This window comes from Trachemys scripta, chromosome 9 (assembly GCF_013100865.1).
Source record: "Trachemys scripta elegans isolate TJP31775 chromosome 9, CAS_Tse_1.0, whole genome shotgun sequence".
NCBI lineage: Eukaryota > Metazoa > Chordata > Testudines > Emydidae > Trachemys > Trachemys scripta.
The window spans coordinates 17,638,365-17,661,365 of NC_048306.1; the positions used below are offsets into that span (position 1 = coordinate 17,638,365).

Here is a 23,001-nt window from a genome sequence, read left to right on the forward strand (position 1 = left end):
GCTATGAGAGTCTGAGCAATCAGTTGTCAGAAGCAGTCATCACCATGATAACCATGGCACTAGTGCCACTCCCCAAAGATGCAAATGAATGGCTGGGAGAGAGTGATGAGTGGCCGATAATATTTGATGTCCTAATGTTACTGCTCAGGCAGCAGCAGGGGGCAGTAAATTGGTGCTGAGGGAGGAGATGAGGCTTTTCCAGTGTTCCCAATTTTTTTTTAAATTTCCTTTAAATAAATAACATACAAACATGGGGGGGGGATAGCTCAGTGGTTTGAGCATTGGCCTGCTAAACCCAGGGTTGTGAGTTCAATCCTTGAGGGGGCCACTTAGGGATCTGGGGCAAAATCAGTACTTGGTCCTGCTATTGAAGGCAGGGGGCTGGACTTGATGACCTTTCAAGGTCCCTTCCAGTTCTAGGAGATGGGATATCTCCATTAATTTATTTATTTATAAACACTAACGCACATTGGAGAGTATTCCACTTAGGCATTAATTAGTGACTGAGAATTGGTTCAAATTCCGCAGGCCATGTTGACAGAAAAAGGTCAGATGCTGATCTGCAAATCCTGTAAAAACTGAAAATTATAATGCACCTATTAGCCTGCTCTTGCTACTAAAACACCATAATACCCTCTGGAGGCTGGAGCTCTTGCTTTCTCAGGTGCTGTGTCCCCCACCTTGGTTATCCAAAATTAGTGGACCCTTTTGCCTTTACTCTCTGTGCCTCAATTCCCCATCTGTAAAATGAAGGTAATAATAATCCCTTGCTTCATGGGGGTGTTGAGAAAATAAATTCATTAATGTTTGTCAAGCTGTCTGTCCATAATGAGGGCCATGGAAATATGCATGACAAAATTAATTATTCTGTATTCAGCATAGGGTTTGAATAGTGTGCAGTATATAAGGCCAGGGTCAACACATTGAACAATGAGGCTAAAACAAAATACTGACTAGCTGCTCATTAAGTGATCACTGCCCATCCTGAGCACTGAAGGAGGCAGGGGTCTTGTGATAAAAATAGTATGTGATTGTGTAATTAAAGACTATCATAATGCATACACACAAAGGAGCTGAATTAAGATTGCACAGGCAGCCTTAATTCTGGCATTTCTCAACTTTTGAGTACTTGACTTTGCAATCATAATGTTCTTCTAATGTAGGGGTGTATGTAACATATAATAAATGTTCAAGTTTCAAAATGATAAAATTGTGTACAAATAAATTATGCTGGCAAATTCCAGTTTACCTGTGGTGGCAGCATTGGCATCACCCAGGCTCCCTGTCAGAGAGCAGGACCCCATTGTGCTAAGTACTGTACAAACACATGAGAAAAGATACCTGCCCCCAAGAGCCTACAGTCAAAGTATAAGATGAGGCAACAGGTGAATACAACAGACTGAGGAAGCGCAAGGTAACAGCGAGATTACGTGCAGCATGCTGAGTATGGGTCACAGCACAGCAGCTTGCCTAGTTGAGTTTTTTTTATAGGTGTCACAGCAGAAGTGATTTTTAAAGGAGGGATTTGGAGAAGGACAGTGGTAGCTTTGTGAATTTTTACAGGAAGCTGCTTCATGCGCCTGGGAGACAGCCAAAGGTACTTGTTTGAAAAATTTGACAAATGACCAATCGAGACTGGTTTAAATACTAGATAGACAGCACACTTAATCCATTTAATTGATACAGAGTCATTGAAATGTGTTGTACACTCTATTGCCTGGAAATCCCATCGTTAAGCAGTTGTGATGTTTATCAGGAACTCAGATTTGCCTTCTTAATATGCTTTAAATCATTCTGGCTGCTTAACTTCTTTCCAGTTCTCTGTAGCAAGCTGAAGCATTGTGTTGTCGGAACTTACCATACATATCATGTGCTGCATGTAAGAGTACTTCATTTCCCTGTTTTCGTTTGTAGGGCGAGAGGGGGTTCCCAGGGTTAGGTGGTCAGCCCGGTTTACCTGGGTTTCCGGGACCAGAGGGACCTCCTGGCCCAAGAGGCATAAAGGTAAGTAACAATGTATCCAAACACTATATAAATGTTACCTCTGGTGCAGGCAGTGTCTAGATTTCCTGATATACTGACACAAAATGCATTAGTGCCATCTCCAGAGCTCCTGATTCAGAGCGCATCATTCGGTTAATGTTTCAGTGGTACAGTTCCTAGAAGCCTGTTACATTGTCTCTATTAGTTACATTACTGTCCTGCTGTGGAAGTCTATAACTTAAGGGAATAAACAATAGGGAAAATATCTGTGCTCCTCAGATAAGTCCTCTACCCCTCACTCGTGCAGGAGTTCTGGAACAGTTTGTATAGTGGGGGTGCTGAGAGCCATTGAACCACACTGTAAACCCTGTATATCAGGGGTGGGCAAACTTTTTGGCCTGAGGGCCACATCGGGGTCGCGCAACTGTATGGAGGGCCAGGTAGGGAAGGCTGTGCCTCCCCAAACAGCCTGGCCCCTGCCCCCTATCTGCCCCCTCCCACTTCCTGCCCCCTGACTGCCCCCCTCAGAACCACCAACCCATCCAACCCCCTCTGCTCCTTGTCTCCTGACTGCCCCCTCCCGGGACCCCCCGCCCCAACTACCTCCCCAGGACCTTGCCCCCTATCCAACACCCCTGTCCCTTGACTCCCCTGCCCACTATCCACACCCACACCCCCTGACAGACTCCCCAGGACTCCCACCCCCTATCCAACGGCCCTCTGCTCCTCACCCCCCGACCACGCCCTCCTGGGACCCCCTGCCCCTAACTGCCCCCTGAGATCTCACCCCCTTATCCAACCCCCGCTGCTCCCTGTCCCCTGACTGCCCTCCCGACCCCTATCCACATCCCCGCCCCCTGACAGGCCCCCCGGGACTCCCACTGTTACCTGTTCCCCATCCCCTGACCCCCCCCCCCGAATCTCCGCCCCATCCAACCACACCCTCCTCCCTGACTGCCCCCCAGGACCTCCCACTTTTTTATCCAATCCCACCCCCGCTTCCCGCCCCCTTACCAGCAGCAGGAGCTCGCAGCCGCAACGCCCAGCCAGAGCCAGCTGCACTCCCCACACTGCCCAGTGGGAGCGGCGGGCCAGAGTGCGGGGGAGGGGAATAGCAGGGGAGGGGCCAGGGACTAGTCTCCCAAGCCAGGAGCTCAGGGGCCGGGCAGGATGGTCCTGTGGGCCGTTGTTTGCCCACGTCTGCTGTATATGGTGGAAACCACTTCAAGCCAGGGGATGCTGCAGCACCCCTAGTCCCAGCCCCTATGCACTCGTGCATGTGTGTGTGCGCACAGCAATCACTAATACACACACCCCTTCATTAGGTGCGAAAGTGGCCAGACTGACTGCTCTAGGGGAAGGGGTTAGAGATCAGGCTTAGTGACATGCTGTGTTGCAGCTTTACTAGGCCATGTAACACACATTGCTAAATAACTGAAATCCCCTCTACCACAGTCCTGTGATTCCATCACTTAGTGAAGTGACAAAGTCCTATCTGTCTGCCAGTTGTGTGAATGGTCCCACTTCTATTTTGCCATGAAGTACAATGTTTTCTTACTGTCATTGTTTTTGGGGGAGGCAAGTAAGGGATTAAAACAAGCCCCTTGTGTGACTCCAAAACAATAGTACAACACTGAAGAGAAGAGATGAATGCTCTTTATTTCCTGAAGTGCCTCCATTTATAACTGTCTTCTCCTGAATAACATTAAAATGTTCTAATTCTGACTGTATAGTGTTGAAATCCCTCCAACTCTGCTTTTTATTTTACATACATAAATAGATACATTATATAAATTTGTCAGCTTTGTCTGGCTCTTCATTCTGTAAACACCTACGTTAAACAAAACAGTCACATTTCAGAAGTCACGGGAAAGAGGTTATTGCTTTTCATCACACAGAGGAGGGACTCAAGAAGAGGAAACAATAAACAGAAAATTAAAAAAGCAAAAATGTTAGAGATGGAGAGAATGAATCAGATATAGCAAGGGATGGCAAGGAAGGAGAGAGCAAATGGGGAATAAAAGAGGTTAGATGTTTTGGTTAGAAAATATAAATATATTTATACTCTCTTTAATGCACTTCTATGGCAGATGTCCTATTCCATATCACTGAATTCCTGTAACATTCTGAATGTAAATTAAAGAAAAACAGGAGCATGAAATTTGCAAGCAATCTACTATTATCTTTTACCCACTAGAGCACAGTATAGCAAGCTGAAGGAAATTAGTAGTATGCAGGCAGATATAAAACTATATGAACAAAAACTGTTAACTATAAGTCCTTGGTTATTAACTGCACAAAATGCTTTTCAATCCCAACTCAACAAAATCCTAAAGATGGTAATAAATAATACAACTTCTAACAACACTACATGATGCTGACAGGATGTACCAGGCACCCTTGTCTTAATTATTTTGACTTTTTATTCAAGCTTTTGGTTTACTTTAGTAGGTTAACTGTGTATTTCAATGCACTATAGATGATATAATCAATTTTACTTTCTCCATGTTCTTTACAGGGTGATGATGGCCTTCCAGGGCCTACCGGACCCAAAGGAATCAGAGTAAGTGACACCCCATGTCAGGATATAGTACATAACATACATGAATTACTTTGATGGAGATGTGGGTTACAGAAAGCTAGATGAGTAAAAAATATAGAGTCAAATCAAAAGAGAAATTTATTCTTCCCAATGGGATTTCTTGTCATACTTTTAATAAATTTATCAATAAAGGCTTATTCAGTCCATCCTGCCATACAGGACTCAAACTAGTTTTATTGGTCAAAATCCAGCCCCTCTGTTAACTTTACTATGAAAGAGAGAGACTTTTATTCTGATACATAAGTAGATTCCTTGCCTTGTCTGTGAATCCTTCTGCTTTTATACCTGTCTGCTGTACTTTATGGGCAGATCCTCCACTGGTGGAAATCATGTAGTTTCATTGGCTTCAGTGGAGACACATCAATTTTCAACATCTAAGGACTTAGTCCTTAGTGTGTATAGTGTATATACCCATTAATGTATTTGTAATTGTTGTCTTTTCTCTTGTCGTTTTGTTTCATGTTTTTTCTGAAACAAATTTAATAAAACATTAACCCCATATTTTAAATCCCCCCCCCAGTATGTTGTAAAATATGGTACATGCATGTGGCTATTTTTCACTGAGGAGTGGTTCTGATTTTTTCATTGTCCTTTACTTACAGAAACATTAATAGGCTATAGATAATGCGAATTCTTTTTAAAAACAAGTAGTCCCCCTCTGACTACCCCACTTACAAATAACCATATTTATTTCCCCTCCAGGGACCTCCAGGTCTGCCAGGATTTCCAGGAACACCAGGACTTCCTGTAAGTAGGATTTGGCTTCACAATTGAGAAGATTATCGCTTGTTTTTTCTTTTTGCACAGATCATCCTTAGCTAATTATGCTGTCCTTCCTTCCATGTTCTAGGGGTTACCAGGGCAAGATGGGCCACCAGGACTTCAAGGTATCCCCGGATGCAATGGAACAAAGGTGGGACATGACACTTGGTAAATTCCTGATGCCGTAACGATAGCATAATAAAGAAATAGAACTTGTCTTTGTGACTGATGCAGTAAACGGGAATAGCTTACTGTGCTGGGTAGTGTAAACTATTTCTGGGCTACAGGTAATATAATGCCAATTCACATCTTCTGAAATGAGAGACAGGATCACAGTCTTGTTCACAGGATCAGGAGCTAGGAAATAGCCAAAATCCAGTCATGGCTCTGACGTTTTGTAGTATTGGGTAATAAAATGACCCCCCTACCTGTTACTTCACGTGTAAAATTGTGGATAATAATAATAATAACTGACCAGTGTGTTGCATGATTAGGCCCTAGTCCTGCCACCTGATCCATGCAAGTGAACACTTGTACCATATGGAGCTCTTTTGAAGTCCGTGGCTCTGATACCTAGTGAATGGGGAGAGTCTCAGAATTCAGGCTTCAGCTCAAACAGCAACGTCTACACTGCTATTGTTAGCCCCGTAGTGCAAACCCCACAAGCCTGAGTCAGTTGAACTGGGCTCTGAGACTCAGTGCCACAGAGATTTGTTTTGTTTTGTTTTGCAGTGTAGACGTACGCTGATTTTGTTACAGTGCTTTGAAGGTGATAAGTGCCAAATATTCTTCTTGTTTATTTGGAGACAGTAATTTATTGTTGGCTTAGTCACCTTGGAACCACTGATTGCACTATCATTGTGATAAGGATAGATCATAAAATGAAACTGTCTAGGCAAAGAGTTAATTTATCTCTGGCACATCTATGAAGGTTCATGTTCAAATTGAGATGCCTGCCTGCTTCCAGGTAATTGACTTTTTCTATAGCGTTGTTTGCTGTAGTATCTTCTCAGAAAAACAGGCATGATGCACATGGCATTATTTGAGCCCGTTGGGTGCTTTTTCATCTGTTTCAATCATACCTGTGTTTTTTTTGTTTTGTAAACTGTTTAACCCATAACCTGCAATGCCCCTTTCTCCATTCCAGGTTCATGAGCTTACAGTAGTGTTAATTTTTCTAGTATCATCACTGGTTTTGTTGCTGGCTAAGCCTCTTCTCTCTGCCTTCTTTAGGGGGAACGTGGATTCCCAGGCAGTCCAGGTTTTCCAGGTTTACAAGGTCCTCCTGTAAGTAAGAGATTTTATATAATCAGATCCACTTCATGTAACCCACAGAAAACCCTTTGCCTAGAATTGTGAAACAGTCAGTGCCCAAATAACTATATTAAAATTTCCACAAGTAAATAATTAATGAAATACCATTTGGGTGTGCTTCAAAACATCTAGCTTTTCTGGTGTAAGCTATTTGTAAAGCTAATAGGGAATTTGATCTCTTCTTTTCTTGAATATTACATTCTCTCACTGCTGAGATGCTGTGCCACTGGCAGAGAAAACAAATGTGTGCAGGTGGAAGGAGACCGATCTTAAGTGATGTCCCCAGGCACATCTGGGAGTGATGCTGTCTATTTGTGGATCAGAAAAATATACAATGCAGATTTTTCTCTGTAAAATGCAAGAATGTGCAACAAAGTGATTCCTGCAGGAGCTAAGAATTGGTAGAAGAGAAACCATGAGCATGTAATATAGAGAATAACAGGAGGCATATTAAAAACAAACCCCAAGTGAATGGGAATTTGCTGTTCTTAATTTAGTAAGTGTTCAATATTTGCTTAAAGTGCTACTGAAGAACTTTTGTCTTGAATAGCAGTGAAGCAGCAGAGGCTTGAAATGTTTGGGTCTCCTTGTTTTGTATCCTTTGTGTCTTTCTCCCCTTTGTCATCTTGCCCCTCTCAGTGAAATCTATTCAGTGTTTTGAGAATGATATGTCAACAATACATTCATACCTTCTTCTTTGTTGCTGATAGTATGATATTTTCTCACCCCTCCTTATTTTTATTTCTTTTAAACAAAGGGACCTCCTGGCCTACCAGGTATGAAGGTAAGTGTTCTGTACTTTCACAACTAACTGTTAAGCAAGCATGGATGTTTAGTGTGCATCTGACAAAAGTAACCTGTTTGCCTATAAGCAAGGCCCTGCATATTCCACAGCCAGCTGCTCCTAAATTCTGCACCAGGCTCCTGGTTTCTGAGCCATTCCTTAATGTGACCAATTGGCAACTCTGCAGCATTTGTACTCAATTTAAAAAAAACAAATGCAGGCCTTTACTGAATTCAAAGTGTGCACGAATAATGCAATATATACAGCAGCCACCATGTTGAAATATTAAATTCAAGTATGTTTTGGCAACTTAATAGGGCGAGAGGGGGCATTTGTATCTGAAAAGGCATGGGATACAATTTAGCATTGTGAGAGAAATACGTTAGTAGGATATTTCTGCTAAAATGATCAGCAATGAAATGCGCATGTTTGAATTGTCATCTGTAGGTTTTTAGAGTTGTACTCCATTAAGATGAATGGAGCAGTTTACACCTCTCAGCAATTTTCTGCAGACTCAGGAAAACAACAACATGCCAATTTGTTTGCTTAATAGTTTTCTTCTCAACCATGAGGACTAGCAAGAAGTTGGGATGAAATTCCATGGTCACGGGATCATAGAATACACAGAAACCTTCCTATATGCTGGGATGTAAATTACTACTTCACAGAAAAAAGTAGATGATTTAGTTCTTAGTTAGAATTAACTCTGCTCTTTTATAGGAACTATTTAACAGTATAGCAATGTGTTTTAAGTTGTGTGTCTTGATGTAGATGCATACGATCTAAATAGATTAAAATACAGAAAATCCTACAGAATATTTGTAGAGAAATCACTAGCATGGCCTTGAAAGTTGTTTCTAGCCTGCCAACTATTTTGACCACTTTGTTACTGGCCTCACACATGGCAAGGAGCACACTGAGCCTGCAGGTGGTAAAAATGAAGTAACTTCAGAATCCCTTGGCCCTACCCATTCCCCAAAGAACAATGGAAATGGTGATCATCACAGGTGACTAGAATGGGTTCCAGGACAGGTGATAAATCCACAAAGCAAACAGAGAGATTTCAGAGTAGCAGCCGTGTTAGTCTGTATCAGCAAAAAAAACAGGAGTACTTGTGGCATCTTAGAGACTATTTTTTGTTAGACTAAATTTGTTAGTCTCTAAGGTGCCACAAGTACTCCTGTTTTCAAAGAGAGAGAGATATACACCCTTCTCCCCAAGACCTGAAAACCACTTTCTCACCGGCCTTGGTATCTGATTCTCCTCACAGGCATAGATCCTTATTTTAAAGGACAATTTCCTTCCATTGTAATTTAATATAACGATAAGACACAATGGTGTGTGCACAAGCAGGCTATTAGTGAATGCCCCTGGTGTGTTGTGAGGCATTAGGCTAATAGAAGGCCTAAAACCACCAAGAAGTGTACAAGTAGCTTGCTTGTGCACCCTCCAGTGGCTAATTACTGTTAGAAAATATTACATATCACTTAAATTATCATGGGAAGAGAGGTAATGCAAAGAGTTATATTCTCTTAGGAAACATCTGTGATGGGTAAGAAAGGCACCTTTTTCCTCCTAATTTAAATATAGTCACATTTTATTATTTTTTTAAGCCTTTATTTTTGTCTCTTTGAGCTACTTGAGTCATATGGGCCAAGAGCCAATTTAAATATACTTTCTTCTATTAAACACTAAATTTGGACAATGGAAAAGTTCTCTCAAACTGCTGCTGAAAGGACAGCTTGGCCCGGTGGGGTCGTGGAATGATGACTTTAACACTGCCACATTTTTTTCCCCAGCCCCACTCCCACTTCCTGACCAAGTTTGTTTGTTTTAAGCCACATATCTGTCAATAAACTTATAACAAAGCCACATAAGAAGCATTGCTTAAAGATGAGTTATGCTGTATGGCCTAAGGTAATTGCAGACCCTAATGTAATCTCATGAGATGGGGCCTATCCTCTGGGATATGGGAGAAAGCTGTGTAAACCAATTTTCTGGCAACCCGTTTGTTGCTTTCCAATGAAGATAAAATATCTTTTACTTTTCTTTTATGTTTATTTTAATCCCCTAACCTTTTGAAATTCAAGTTGGGTGCTTGTATCCAGCATGCAGATAAAAATATGGTGTACTTGGATGGCTGGTAGAAGGTTCTAAGCACCTCAAAAATTAATTCTGTAAGTAAACAGGGAACATTTTTTAAAAGGGTTGTTTATTGGAGAATTAAGTACACCTCTACCCCAATATAATGCGACCCGATATAACACGAATTCGGATATAACGCAGTAAAGCCACGCTCTAGGGAGGCGGGGCTGCGCACTCCGGCGGATCAAAGCAAGTTTGATGTAATGTGGTTTCACCTGTAACGCAATAAGATTTTTTGGCTCCTGAGGACAGCGTTATATCGGGGTAGAGGTGTACCTGTATTATAGAAATAGTAGTTTTACATATCTCTGGGCATTAATATGCCTGTCTCCTCACTGTCTATTGAAGCTAGCTTGAAGTGGAAGAATGCAGTGTGGTATTAATTTCTTTACATCAGTTGTTGTTCTTTTAGGGTGATCCGGGTGAAATAATTTTGTCATCACTGCCAGGCCAGAAAGGTGACCCAGGATTTCCAGGACTTCCAGGGTTACAAGTAAGTTCCCTAAAGTATTTGTTGATTGTATGCTTTTTGGTAGGGGACAAACTACACTGAACTGAATAGTAATTCAATCTGACAGCATAATTAATGGCTAGAACAATATTCAGTGCTCTGAAGCACATGTGTTGCACATAAGTGAAACAGCCAGCAGGGGGCCAATGAGGGCCTGGGCCTGCTGTCTTCAGAGTACAGCAGTGCTAAGAGCTACCTACTGGCTGCCACAGTTTATTTGTGTATTTCCCTACCCCTTTGAGACACACTCTGAGTCTGGGCTAGTTCCTGAGTTCTCTACTATTCCTCTCCCTTACTAAAACTAGCATCTGCCCTGCTGGGCTGTGGACGAGGGGAAATGAGAGCAGAGCCTCGGCTGTTCTCCTTAGGCTGCATCTCTTCAGCAGTCCAATGGCTGTGAAACCGCCTAATGACTCCAGATAGTCCGCTCCCCTGTTGAGCCATTAGTAATTTTACTGGAGAGGTGAGGGGAGCAGAGAATGAGGAGCCCATGAGCCTGCACAGGACATCAGCCAGGATACAGTTTTCCAGTCCGCTACAGAGAGGCAAACCACAGGACTAGTCTGATCAGACTGGGCCTGTGGGTGTCTCTGTTGTTCTGCTCTGTGCCTTGCTACTGTCTACTCTTGGCTGGAAGAGACCATAGAAATGCAGAGTGCTCTGTTATTTTTGCTTCATGTAGGAAGGGAGTAAAAGTGGTTTAAAAAAAAAAATCCTGTGTAATCCAAAGAGGCACCTTGAAAGCTGACAGCAAGGCACTTCCTAGTGTTGAGTTGCTGTAAGTTCCCCATGGTATTGGTGGCCTTGAGGCCTTTCCCTTAGACATGGGCTATACATGGACAGGGTCATGGTTGGGTCCTTGGAGTTGACATTTATGGATGCTAATTCTTGTCTGCCTGGTTGTGGCCCTCCAAAACTGATGCCAGATGGAGCTTTTCATTGAAAGGGGCATCTCTGACTCCTTCCTTCCCTTTCTCAACAGGGCCCTCCTGGTCCCTTGGGCGCACAAGGTCCTATTGGTCCTCCTGGGCCGCCAGGTTTAACGGTAAGATTCCTAATCACATCGAATTAATTATTTTCTATCCTTAGAAGCAAATTTAGCTTCTCAGCAACAGGGGGAGAGAATTCTCCTTGCCCAGGCCTTCAGTTGGAGGCAGAGCTGCTGAGTGATTGCTACTGCAGCTTCAAAACCATAGCAATCCCCATCGCTGCTCACTAAGCACCCTCTGGCTTGAAGTAATAACAGTAACTGCATGCACACAGCTTCCATCCTATACAGGGTTTACAGTTTTGTTCAATGGCTTTCAGCACCCCAACTTGTTTCAGTGCCCCTGCAGCTGCTGCATCCACTAGATCACCATTTGTGGTGGCTTAAATGCATCCCAGATCCACCAGCCATATTTTCAGTCTGTCCCCAAAACCCCTTATGCACTACAGCAGCGGGAGCTCCTGTGCTGTCTCCCCCTATCCTCCTACCACCCTGTGCAGTGGAATGGTATTGCTTCTATCCCTTCTGGGCACTATGAGCCTCTGGGGATGGGGAGAGGTGGGATTTTCACATAGATCAGTGTTGGATTTGGGGTTCCACTTGAACCTGCCAATGGGCAAATTAAATAAGGAAGCAATTTGTTGTGTATACTAATGCACTGAGTAAAGCTTCTGGGCATGAGGACGAGCTCTCAGTGGGAGACACAAATGCCCAGTCAATATGGTGTAATGTAAATAACTAGGACAAGATACAGGTCAGATCTTTCAGAATTATTAGCAGTGGTATTATTTATTAACATAACTCCTCATCATTGTGTCCAAAGTGCTTTGCAATCCCCTGAGGAGAAAATTTTATAACAGAATGATCTTGTTTTGTTTTGTTTTACAGGGACCTCCTGGTCCAAAAGGGGTTCCAGGGCCTAAGGTATACCCCCTTCTCCCCGCCACTGCCTTCTTTTCTTATTTTTCCTTTAGTTTTGTTCAACTCTGTTCTAAGCGTTGTTTATTTTAACTCTTTGCAGGGTAATATGGGTTTGAACTTCCAAGGACCCAAGGGTGAAAAAGTGAGTAGAGGATTTTTACTGTATTGCTTTCAGAACGATTCAAGCTTCTTTTACTGCATACAGGCGTGGCTCATGTTGTCCATGTCTGTAATAGCCTGGGAAGTTTTATATATTTTGCCATCTTTTTGGGTGTTAGGGTGACCAAGGCCTTCAGGGACCTCCAGGGCCACCAGGACAAATTGGGGAGCAGAAGAGACCAAATGACGTAGAGTTTCAGAAAGGAGATCAGGTGAGTGGAAATGGAGGAAACTGTGTCCATCTACTTAGTGCAGCTCATTCAGTGGAGGCTGTACTACTCAGAATGACATCCCCCAAAGTATAGATAGTTGGGGGTCCTGCTGCTTTTTCCAAGGCACTGAATTGTCATTTGCCTCAGCCAAGCCTATCCATTTTCCCTGTATCAGAGGATGTTTCAATCATATTGGTTCAGTTGTTTCATTTTGCACAATGTCTGAGCCATCTCCACATTTTTCCATTATTTAAAAAAATAAACTACACAAGAAACAGTCTCCAAAATGAAATCCTATGGAAACAATAAAAGTAACTAACCTTCCACAGCAAGATTTGAATGGCTAGTCAACTCTAAACATCCAGGCTGAGATTTTCCAAGCTCTCTTGGGATTCAGATGCCCAATTCCCATTCATTAGACATCTATGAAAATCTCAGCTGCATCTATCATACTATAATGAGGGGTCCTGTAAAAACTAAAATGCAGCTGACTTAACCTCCTTGTCATATATGACATCTTGAGTCCCTTCTTTCTTTTGGTCTAAATAAAGTCATTTTCCACTTTCTAAGCACCTAAATATGCGCATCTGGCTACCCCAGTGAATCTGTAGCCTTGCTGGCAATAATGCTACTGATTTTTAAGTTCCATTTTCCAAACTGTTGCTTTAACTTGTACAGAAACTTCCCCACCTTCAACTGCTGAAGAATCATTGGGAGAGATGCCAGTTTCTGAAGATACTAAATTTGTCCTGTCCTGTTGATCCGACAACTTTTCACAATCCCACTTCTTTTACGGGGGCTATCCCAGATGAGTCAGGCAGCACAAGCAGAGGCATGAGTGCTTTGGGTTTTTTTCCTTTGAAGTTCTGTGGTAATGCCAAACACCAGCCTGACCTTAGGCAAGGGATGAGGTGTATATTTTGAGGTAGGAGTGGTCCTTCTTCTATTCTGCTTATACTGCACCCATCACCAGGATATCTGAATTTCTGAATAACTTCAATCAGACCCTGGAATTGGTTTTAGTTTTCTCCATCTGTTTTAGGATTAACATCTTGCTTCATTCCATCTACCTTTTCATCCTATTTTTGTTGTCAAACATTTCAGCATGAAGAAAGCAACGGTGGTCTGCCCTTAAGTGGGATGTGGGAAGGAGTGCCAGACCTCTCCTCCTTTCACTTTGATCAAAGCAATTTGTCCTTTCCTTCATAAGAACCTTTGGCCCTATTGAAGCATCCTTCAGATCTATCCACTAATACACATCCACCCTATGGAGTCATCCTGGAAAGGTGGGAGACTCTGGTGTTCTCAGATTCACTGGGCCCAGGGTAGTAGATGAAGAAGCAGAGAACTGGCCATCTCTTTAATTCTATATTTGTGGGGAAATTCTGGCCCCATTGAGAGCAATGGCAATACTTCCATTGACTTCAGGATTTCACCACAGTTGCCAACTTTCACACAGTAAATAAGCACCCCGACTTTCACAATAAGCCAAAAATCAAGCTAATCCCATTTCAGAACAAGCCAATCCCTAACACTCTATGTGACTAGATCCCCCTGGCGTGCAGTCTGGAACTGTGGTGGGCCTGCTGTGCACCCCTGACTCTCTCTCCCTCCCTTGCCCCTGCTTGCCCCACCCGTTGCCCCTGCTTGCTGGGAGCTGGTCAAAAAAAAGAAGCAACAAGCTACAAGCCAAAAACTAGCCAACAAGCAACTCACAAGCCAATTAAGCCAAAAACAAGCCCAATTTCTGCCTTTTTTTTCCATGGGTTTGGCATGTCTGGATTTCTCCTTTGAGCTTTAATTTCAGTTTACACACTATTGCATCTGGGGTCTCTGACAGTCTAGTAATGCCAAAAGGCAGCTCTATAGATATACAAAAGGAGACAGTATGACTGTACATTCCTTAGAAAGCACCAAGACCTACAAACACAATCTCCCAGCAAATTACATTTGTCCTTACACTAGCAATAATTTTAAGGTAAATATTTAGACTTTTGGTGAAAGTAATATACTTGGAAGTGAACCTTTTATAGACTGATGACCATCACAACTCAGTTTTTATTCATTCTGTAAAGGAGTCATCCCAAATTTAACAGTGGCCTGGGGCCATCACACCTGAAGTTGTGATCTGGATGGAAGTCCTGCAAGAAAAAAAGCAAATACTGCATGAAGTGCTTTGAGGGATTCAGTAGCTGATACTCTTCCCTCTAAGTTAGTAATGAACTAAGTATTCAGCATGTGCTGCTGGAGGTGCAGCTATAGAAAACAGAGGTCCTACCTTTCCACTAAAAATCCAATGGCATTATTCCCAAGAGTAGAGGTATTAATGGTGTCCTTGCAATTTTAGTAATTAATCTCTGCCCCTTGACTAACCTCCTATAATTTCAACTGGCTAGGTTATTTTTATTTCCTGCCCTAGACTGTTGTGCAGCATAGCTGTGAGCAGCTAGCCAGCCACTGTGCTATATGCAAGAGGCAATTGTATCTCAATGATTCATTGAAATAAATAGACTGATCAGTTAATAAAATTTGTACCATTAACTTTGGGATACACGTGGATCAAAGACACTTGTTAAGAACCACTAGCATTCATGGCATATGAAGAAGTTTAAATGGCAGCAAAATCCTGTTTAAAACAATGTTGACCCAATGTTGGGTGGTGAGGGCTTTAACTCCCTTCTCTCTCTTTCCCCCCATGCCTGACAGGGTATTCCAGGAGAACGAGGTCCACCAGGACCCCCTGGGCCAGAAGGTCCTCCTGTGAGTAATTCCCACAGTGGCATTTTTTTCCTTAGAATAATGTAAGAGAATTGTAAATTTGTTCTGCTCTGTCCCCATGGGCTGACTATAAGACAATGTTTGTGTGTTCAGGGTCCTTCAGGTGGCATGAAAGGTGAAAAAGGTGAGCAAGGAGAGCCAGGCAAAAGAGTAAGTACTTCCTTGAACCAAAGATTTTATTTTTCCAAATACTTTTAGCTTTGAGAATTAAGCAAATATTGAATTCAGGCCATCAGACTCTCTTGGTAAGAGATTTTCTTTCCTCTAATGATCTGACAAGATATTGCAGATGACACTAGTGATTCACTGGTGTGATTCTAGCTGAGTGTAAAAGCACCTTTTCAATGCACCCTAGTGGAATTACCCTGCGTGTAGATCTTAATCTTGAGGCAGGAACAAAAGAGGTAGAATCTCTGTCATAAGCATTGGAAATAAACACTTTACAGTTATGTATGCAAATTTTCTTTAAAGCTGTTGAGGCTGCACAGTTTGAGTGGCAGTTTCCTTTCAGAGAGGGCCTCCATTTAGTTATCCTAAAAGAATCCCAGTAAGTCGTGCTATTGACACATTTGTAAGATGGTGCCTGAAAAGCCATTCTAAATGGAGTTATCTCTGAGGTGAGCGAGTAGAACAGTAGCCTTTGAAAACAGGAGTTAACTTTTAATATAATCTCCTGTCTCTGGAGCAGTTGTTCCTGTGTATATGCAGTCTGGTGAGAGGAAACACAGGGTAACTGCATACCTTGTACGGATGGCAATAGGTCACTTGAATCATGGATTCAGAGCCAACTTTACACCTTTCTTGAGTTTGGATTGGCTTGGGTATCACAGGTCAGTGGGGTGAAGTAAGATCAGCAGGGGTCCAGTAGGTGGACTGGGGAGATGAAGTAAAGACAAGCTGCCATCAGTTCATAAATTCTCTATTAGAAGTTAGTTTCTTTGTATTATTCCTGCACCCACAACTTCAATTGAGGGCAGTGAGCCCCTCTGAATATCAGACCCATAGGTTTCACAGGGGTTAACCAGGTGAGATAAAATGCTTTTATGATAGGTTTCCCCATTTCCCAGCCCCTGGTTTAAAAAAAGACTGTACAAAAAGTCCATTTATTAATTCAGCATTCTAGAGTCCTAGGCTTCACTAAGGAGGGGGTTTGTTTTGATTTGTTTTTTGGGCATGGGATAGAGAGGGACGAATATAAGGCCGAAACTCCCATTATATTTTGCATGCTTTCCCAAGTTGCTTCACTGTGAGATATTAATTGCGGGGAGCACACAAATCTGCATAGATCAGAAAGGGTACAAATGCTTGAGTTTTCTTTCACCTAACTTTTACCCACAGTATATTTTTCCCCTCTGATTTGGGACATTTATGTTTACTGGGGGCTCAAAATTCAGTTCTGCTATGAGGTGTGATTCTACAGCAGCATGTGAGGTTCCATCTTTATTTCATGTGGCTCAATTTCTGTATCAAATGGGCTCTTTTACAAGTACTGAGAAGATTTTGTAATTGCCAGCCTCTGAAAGTCAGCCTGGGATCTCAAAGCACTGTTTTTTTTCCAGATTGAGCATTGTCACTAGTGATAAAAATTCTGCAAACCAACCTGTGTCGTAGTTACACCTGTGTGGCCCCTGTTGTCTGCTGGGGGGTTGTTTGGGTGTGACTAAGGGCGAATTTTGGCTCTGACCAAACCTAGTCAACAGTGCTGTTGATGACTGAGCTGCAGTAGAATCCAACTCACTGTCCCCAATATGTGGTGTTATTGCAGTGCTAACAGTAAAAATGGTGCAAGTCACTTTTCAGAATAGAATCACAATTTAAGCCTTAAATCTATATCCAGGAAAACATTCGGTACGGGGGAAATCAGCATTTGTTAAGTTTGAGGTCATTTTATGCTGCATTCTGATAATACTTAGGATTTCTGTTTATCAAGCTTTTGTTACCCTGGTTTTCTATGTGACTCCTCATTTTAATTAATGCCAGCTGATTACATCTCTCTTCATTGTGAGATTTATCATAGGGGTTGCATTCTAGAGAGAGTTTGCTTCATTTATCTACTACAAAGGGAAACAAATCATGCAATTCCTGGCAACAGCTCTTTGCCACTAACACTTTTTATTTTTCAATGCACGTTTGTGTTTTGAAGGGGAAACCTGGCAAAGATGGAGATCCTGGCCAGCCCGGTAGGGATGTGAGTATCTTATACATGTCTCACCTAAGCAGATTCTATGTAATGCTCTTGAGATATTTGCAGCGAATATTTGGAGGATTTTTTTTTCCTTTCCTTGAAGGGTTTACCTGGCGACCCTGGTTTAAATGGTGTTCCAGGAAGAGATGGTGAAAAGGTGAGTGTGGGTTATTTGTCTTTACTGCTAGAATAGAGTGAAAGCCTGCCTGTCACTGAAGCTTGCACACCAGTGCCCAGCACCTACTGAATAGAAATTGCATTCCTTGCCTTATCTGTTAACCTGCAACAGAATCTTTGCAATCACTTGTTTCCTGACACATAAGAACATAAGACATTTTTTTGAAAACTAATTTTTTAGCTCTCATGTTCACAAATATGTCATTCAATAATCTGTAAATATATCATTGGCAGGGTATGAAAGGTGAACGTGGTCTGCCTGGTCCTCCTGGAGTTGTAAGTTGCTTTTGCCTTCTTCTCTTTTTCTTCTATTTGGTTGGCAGTGTGCCATTTTGTCTCCTTATTTCTTCCAGGCATTAGTGGTCTCCAGTTAATGCTACTGCCTGAGAGATCCAGCAGGTAGCACCAGGCGTTAGTCACCACAACCCACTGCTCCCTTCCTTTAGGATGTGTGATCTTGGGTTCCAAGGTCCTTCAATTATAAACACAAGGCCAGATTTGGATCTCACTTACGCCAGTATAAATCAGGGGCAAATCCACTGAAGACGATGCAATAAAACCAGCATAAATTAAGATCATGATCAGTAGAGCTGGTCAAAAATTTTCAGTCAAAATGTTTTTCCGATGGAAAGTGGCTTTTTTCAATGAAATTTTTTTCCAACCTGCTCTAATCATCCCCACAGTGAGCAGCACCATGAAAATATAAATATTCCCATGCTATTATTCATATAATAATCCATATTCATATAATCCTGCATCTGAGAAATTCTAATGACGTCATCAGGAGTTCTCACATAGGGTCGGATTCAGCCTGACTTCAGAGAGTAGTATCTTATTCCACAAGCAGTCCCCCTGAAACAAAGAATAGGGTCAAATTCTGCCCTGTTACACTGATGCAAATCCAGAGTATCTCCATTGACATATGTGGCATTGCTACGGATTTGCACCATCATTGAAACTGCAGTTGAATAAATTATGTTAGATGAAAGCAAAAGGTTTTACAATGCTGGGGTGAAGATTCTATAGTTTGGAGGGGAGGGGTATTTTAGGTTTTCTTTTCTCCGTGTTTTTGGGAAGGGGCTGTGCCCTGAGGCTTGGCTGTGGAAACCTTTCTTGCTCTCACTCTGACAACATTTGGCTCTCAAACCACAAGAATGAAATGTGCTCTAGTATTTTTTAGCAAACCATGTGGGAATGTAGCACAGCCTCACAGTAATAGTGCAGTCTGCTGGAACAGGGGACTTTCTTTTAGCAGAGTTTTATTTGGGATCTCAATTGCATTAGGAGGATCGTGCCATTGGTTTGAAATGTTGTGAGCTGGCTCTTGTGGCTTTGCTACACACTCACACACCTCTCTTCACCTTTCTAGTGACTTTTTCTTGGCTTGTTGATATAACAGATCACAGGAAATGGTGCAGAAGTGGGACCAAAAGGGAGCAAAGGACTTCCAGGATTTCCAGGACCCAAAGGCGAGCGTGGATATCCTGGCTTGACAGGGCCTCCTGGCTTGACAGGGCCTCCAGGTAAGAGTTGAGGTGTATTGCTTGTGTATTTTGCTATCTGGAGAGTTAGTTAGCTTCATGATCTTAGTTCACTGCCTAGTGGGGTGGTGAGGCAGTGTAGCAGTAATCACCATCACAATTGATACCCTGGTTGACAGATGGACTGAATGACCAGTGAAGGCAAAACTATTAAGAGCTACCTCTGAGCCCTGGAGATGGTCCTCCAGCTGAGGGTTGTGGCATGAGGACTCTTGAACAATCATGGTCCATGCTTTTGCTGTTCTGTGGTGAATAGAGGATGCTAGTCTTCAGGGCTGTCAATGAATCACCAGTTAAGAGTGCTGGAGTAGTAATTTAAGGGTAGTGTAGCCCTTCATTGCTTGCATGTAATATATATTATCAGAGTTCTATTTGTATGGAGCAGAGTTTGTGTCAAAACTGTTGAGGCTGACTGTTAAATATAGGTTTAAATACAGACTGGCCAAGTGCTTAAAGGTGGAGTTGATGATGGATTATGTCTAGAAAGGGGTCGAAGGAGCTTGCTAGCCATGTCTATTAGAAAGCTGTACAGGGAAGGAGAACATTAGGTAACTCTAAAGTTATGACAAATACATACACATTCCCCCCCCCCCCCCGTTTTTCCTTTCACTAGTCCTGTTACGATTTCTTCCTTACCTAAATTGTTTACTCATGTTAAGTCTCGGGGTCAAGTTTTCAACCAAAAGTCTCTGCAAATGTAATATTTGCCTGCCCCAAATTCCACACTTGTGCACACACGTGTACATCAGGATGTGCAGTTACCTGGTTTGCATAGACAAATGGGTATGCCTGTAATTTGGCTCTCCTTATGGAGACCTGTTGAAAACACTTACCCCATAATATAACTCCTATGCCATGGTCACACACATGAAGATTTAGAGAGAGGATGTTGCCTATGGTAGTAGCAGCAACCTAGCCAGCTTTCATTTCACCTTTACAAAAGTCCATGATTTAAACCAGGATACTGAAGAATTAACTTTTTTTCCATTTTAGGGATTACAGGTATAGGCCCACCTGGTCCACCTGGTTTGCCTGGGGAGCGAGGACAGAAGGGTATTCAAGGTCTACCCGGAGTTTCCATACCTGGACAGCCTGGACTTGATGGACGGCCAGGGCCACCTGGACCGCCAGGTGCCCCTGGACCTCCCGGAACAACTATCCCTCCTAGTAAGTGATATCTTCATTGACCTTCAGCCTTGAAACACTTGACAGATAGATAGTTACTCAACAACAAGGAAAAGAGACTAAATATCTATGATGTAGGTTTATTTTGTCCCCCTGCTCCAGGAACACCTATTCAGCTCTAGTAATGGAGAGACAAAGGTGATTTCATGTCACCTTTATGCTTCCTTCCCAGCTCCTGATGCAAGTTAGAGCACCAACAGGACTGCCCTAACTTTATGCTGTCTGGAAGGGTCCCCTTGCTAGCTAGGAATTACCATCTTATGTTTCGGTATGGCCTTGCCATGCCTTTTCCTGGCTCCCGCCAGCCCTGACGTACCCCTTTGTGTAAAGCAGACTATACAAGCTTTATTACAGCCCAGGATTCCCCCATATTGGGCAACTTTAAGGTCAGTTTGCACTACTCCAGTTGCACAGTGTTAATAGAGGAGGGCCAATGATCTGGTCCCAGAGGTGCAGAATATTGCTGCTTCCAACTCATGCTAACAAATCCCATTTGTTCTAAATAACAAAGTAGTTAAGGATGTGTTGGGATTTGCACTTAAATAAGGATTAAGTCCCTCTCTGTCATTCTTTAGAGATTGAGTTTAGTCTCCACATTTGGCCTAATAACTTGTTAGAGGACAATTAAAATTTCTGTTTTATTTCGGTAAAACAGTTCATAACTTGAAAAGGAAACATTTTTAAAAGTGCTCTCTATATTAAATTTTGCTCCATCTTCTTCATGTTTCTTTGGGTCCTCTAACTAAGCAGCCAAAATCCCCCATGAACTCCAACTCCCCTCCCCTACACACACATGCCCCACATAACGTCTTGGGCATAGGCTACTTGGAGGTATTTTAATTAAATACATTGTTATTCCCCATATTTAGAATAACTCCATGGAATGGCTCAGGTCCATATGCTACTTCGTATTCTAACTTTGCCAGCCTGCCTCCCAGGTCGAAGGCAGGGAGATAAGCTGGGCAACAGAGAGTCTGGAGGCGGGCTCTGGTGGTCTGTGCTCAATGAGGGATGTGAAGGGCCAGGCAGAGTGAGCAGGCTTGGAGGGGGAATGCGGGGTTGAGTGGGACTTTCGGAAGATGTTGGGAGGGAGGGGCTAGCATGGATGTGCCAGGGGGAGTCAGGGAGGAGCCTCATGTATCTACACTGAGGCTTTTTCATATCATGAGAGTTCTTCCCCATGGGTGCCGGTGCATATATGGGCACATTTATGAACAGAGTTATGGCTGCATATCAGTTGCTCAGGGTGGGGATGAGAAATGGAAGGGGAATATTGATTGGGGTGTAGTTGTAACTGTTTATTTTCTTGTGTTTTATGGCTTGCATTGTTGTGCTGTGCAATGTAGAAGCCCCAGCCCCATGTTACCAGTGTCTGGTGTGGAGTAATAAAATGAGCTTCCCCAATCTCTGTTTAGTGTTTCCTGTCTCCGTTCGACTGATAGTAGAGCTAACTCTCTCTCTCTTAACTCTTTCACCTTTAGGTGACAGAGTGTGTCAGCGAGGACCCCCGGGTTTTCCAGGACTTCCAGGAGAAAAAGGTTTTATGGGGGAGCGAGGCCAGAAAGGTGCAGTGTCATAACTATGCTTTGTCTCTTTCTTGCCGTTTAAAGCATCTCCCACGTCAAAGAGAATAAATTCATGAATACGTAGGAAATGCTCAGATAATACAGTGATGAGCATCATAGAAAAGCCTGGTGTACATCAATAAAACTGTTAAACCTCTAAAAAACCTTGTAGGCTTTTTTTAAGAGAGTATGATTAGAATGTTTTCATGTCAGTTGTATTTTACTAAACATTTCCCATGTTGGTTGTTTTTTCCTTCTTGGAATCTTCATAATTATAACTCTTGACGCTGGCATTTAATGTCTTTTGAAATCCCAGCTCCTAGTATTGAAAAGATTTGCCCCCTAAAGGAGCTAATACCTGGAAAAAGTTCCACATTTGGATTTTTGAACACTGAAAGGATTTTGGTTTTTGTTTTGTGTTGTTTTGCATTTTTGGTAAACAAATTCCATCAGATACATCTGCTCTGTACCATGCGCTCTACCTGGAGTCCTTTTTCGGGTGATAGTAGATCTAAATGCTACTTTGGTTCCTAAAAATCAAGGAGGCTAAAGGTGATGTCTATGAGAAGCCTTCTGCTAATCTATTAAGATATCATATAATTATATACAATTATAATTATCATATGCAATGATATAATATATTGTGAATATAATGACAGTACTATTATGTTGGATGCTCTGTGTTTTAAAGAACTAAATGCTCATATCTGCTTTTATAATGTGACTCTTTCTAGGTGATAAAGGAGAGACGTGCTTTAATTGTATAGGAACTGGCATTTCTGGGCCTCCTGGGGACAGGGGACCACCCGGACCTCCAGGTAGCCCAGGTAAAACAAAAAACAGCTGGCTGCATTTTGTTCTTCATTTTATGGCCCACAGGTGTGTGTACGTTTTTGTGCAAACTTAGACACAAAGCCTAACTCCAATGTGTATGTACACATTACCGTGTGTGCCCAAGTGATGGTATGCAAGGGCACACGTGAGTTCACTATACACAAGTTGAGTATATGTAAAAGTCCACCTATTTTTGAAAATCTGACCCTTAAGAATCAGATTTTTAAAACGGTACAGATGCTCCTGCTTGATATTTTCTACTAGTCAGTGAGGCTCACAGGCACTGAGCTTACTTAAAAGGGTATTATCTGCTACCCGGTTACCTGGAAGGGAAATGAATTTCAACTCCTTCCTG

At 42.5% G+C, this 23,001-nt stretch overlaps 1 protein-coding gene across 5 annotated transcripts in view; it reads left to right on the top strand.

Moving 5' to 3' along the window:
- COL4A5 (collagen type IV alpha 5 chain) overlaps positions 1-23,001 on the top strand; it is a 140,276-nt gene that overhangs the window by 65,632 nt on the left and 51,643 nt on the right. For all 5 annotated transcript variants that reach the window (XM_034782616.1, XM_034782619.1, XM_034782620.1 and 2 more), the window contains exons 3-22: positions 1,915-2,004; positions 4,502-4,546; positions 5,288-5,332; positions 5,436-5,498; positions 6,581-6,634; positions 7,419-7,445; positions 10,003-10,083; positions 11,084-11,146; positions 11,978-12,013; positions 12,111-12,152; positions 12,289-12,381; positions 15,088-15,141; positions 15,253-15,309; positions 17,303-17,347; positions 17,448-17,501; positions 17,756-17,797; positions 18,921-19,044; positions 20,056-20,229; positions 21,729-21,812; positions 22,547-22,639. In XM_034782616.1, the coding sequence (XP_034638507.1) occupies positions 1,915-2,004; positions 4,502-4,546; positions 5,288-5,332; positions 5,436-5,498; positions 6,581-6,634; positions 7,419-7,445; positions 10,003-10,083; positions 11,084-11,146; positions 11,978-12,013; positions 12,111-12,152; positions 12,289-12,381; positions 15,088-15,141; positions 15,253-15,309; positions 17,303-17,347; positions 17,448-17,501; positions 17,756-17,797; positions 18,921-19,044; positions 20,056-20,229; positions 21,729-21,812; positions 22,547-22,639 (1,366 nt within the window). The remainder of the gene's footprint in view (positions 1-1,914; positions 2,005-4,501; positions 4,547-5,287; positions 5,333-5,435; positions 5,499-6,580; positions 6,635-7,418; positions 7,446-10,002; positions 10,084-11,083; positions 11,147-11,977; positions 12,014-12,110; positions 12,153-12,288; positions 12,382-15,087; positions 15,142-15,252; positions 15,310-17,302; positions 17,348-17,447; positions 17,502-17,755; positions 17,798-18,920; positions 19,045-20,055; positions 20,230-21,728; positions 21,813-22,546; positions 22,640-23,001) is intronic.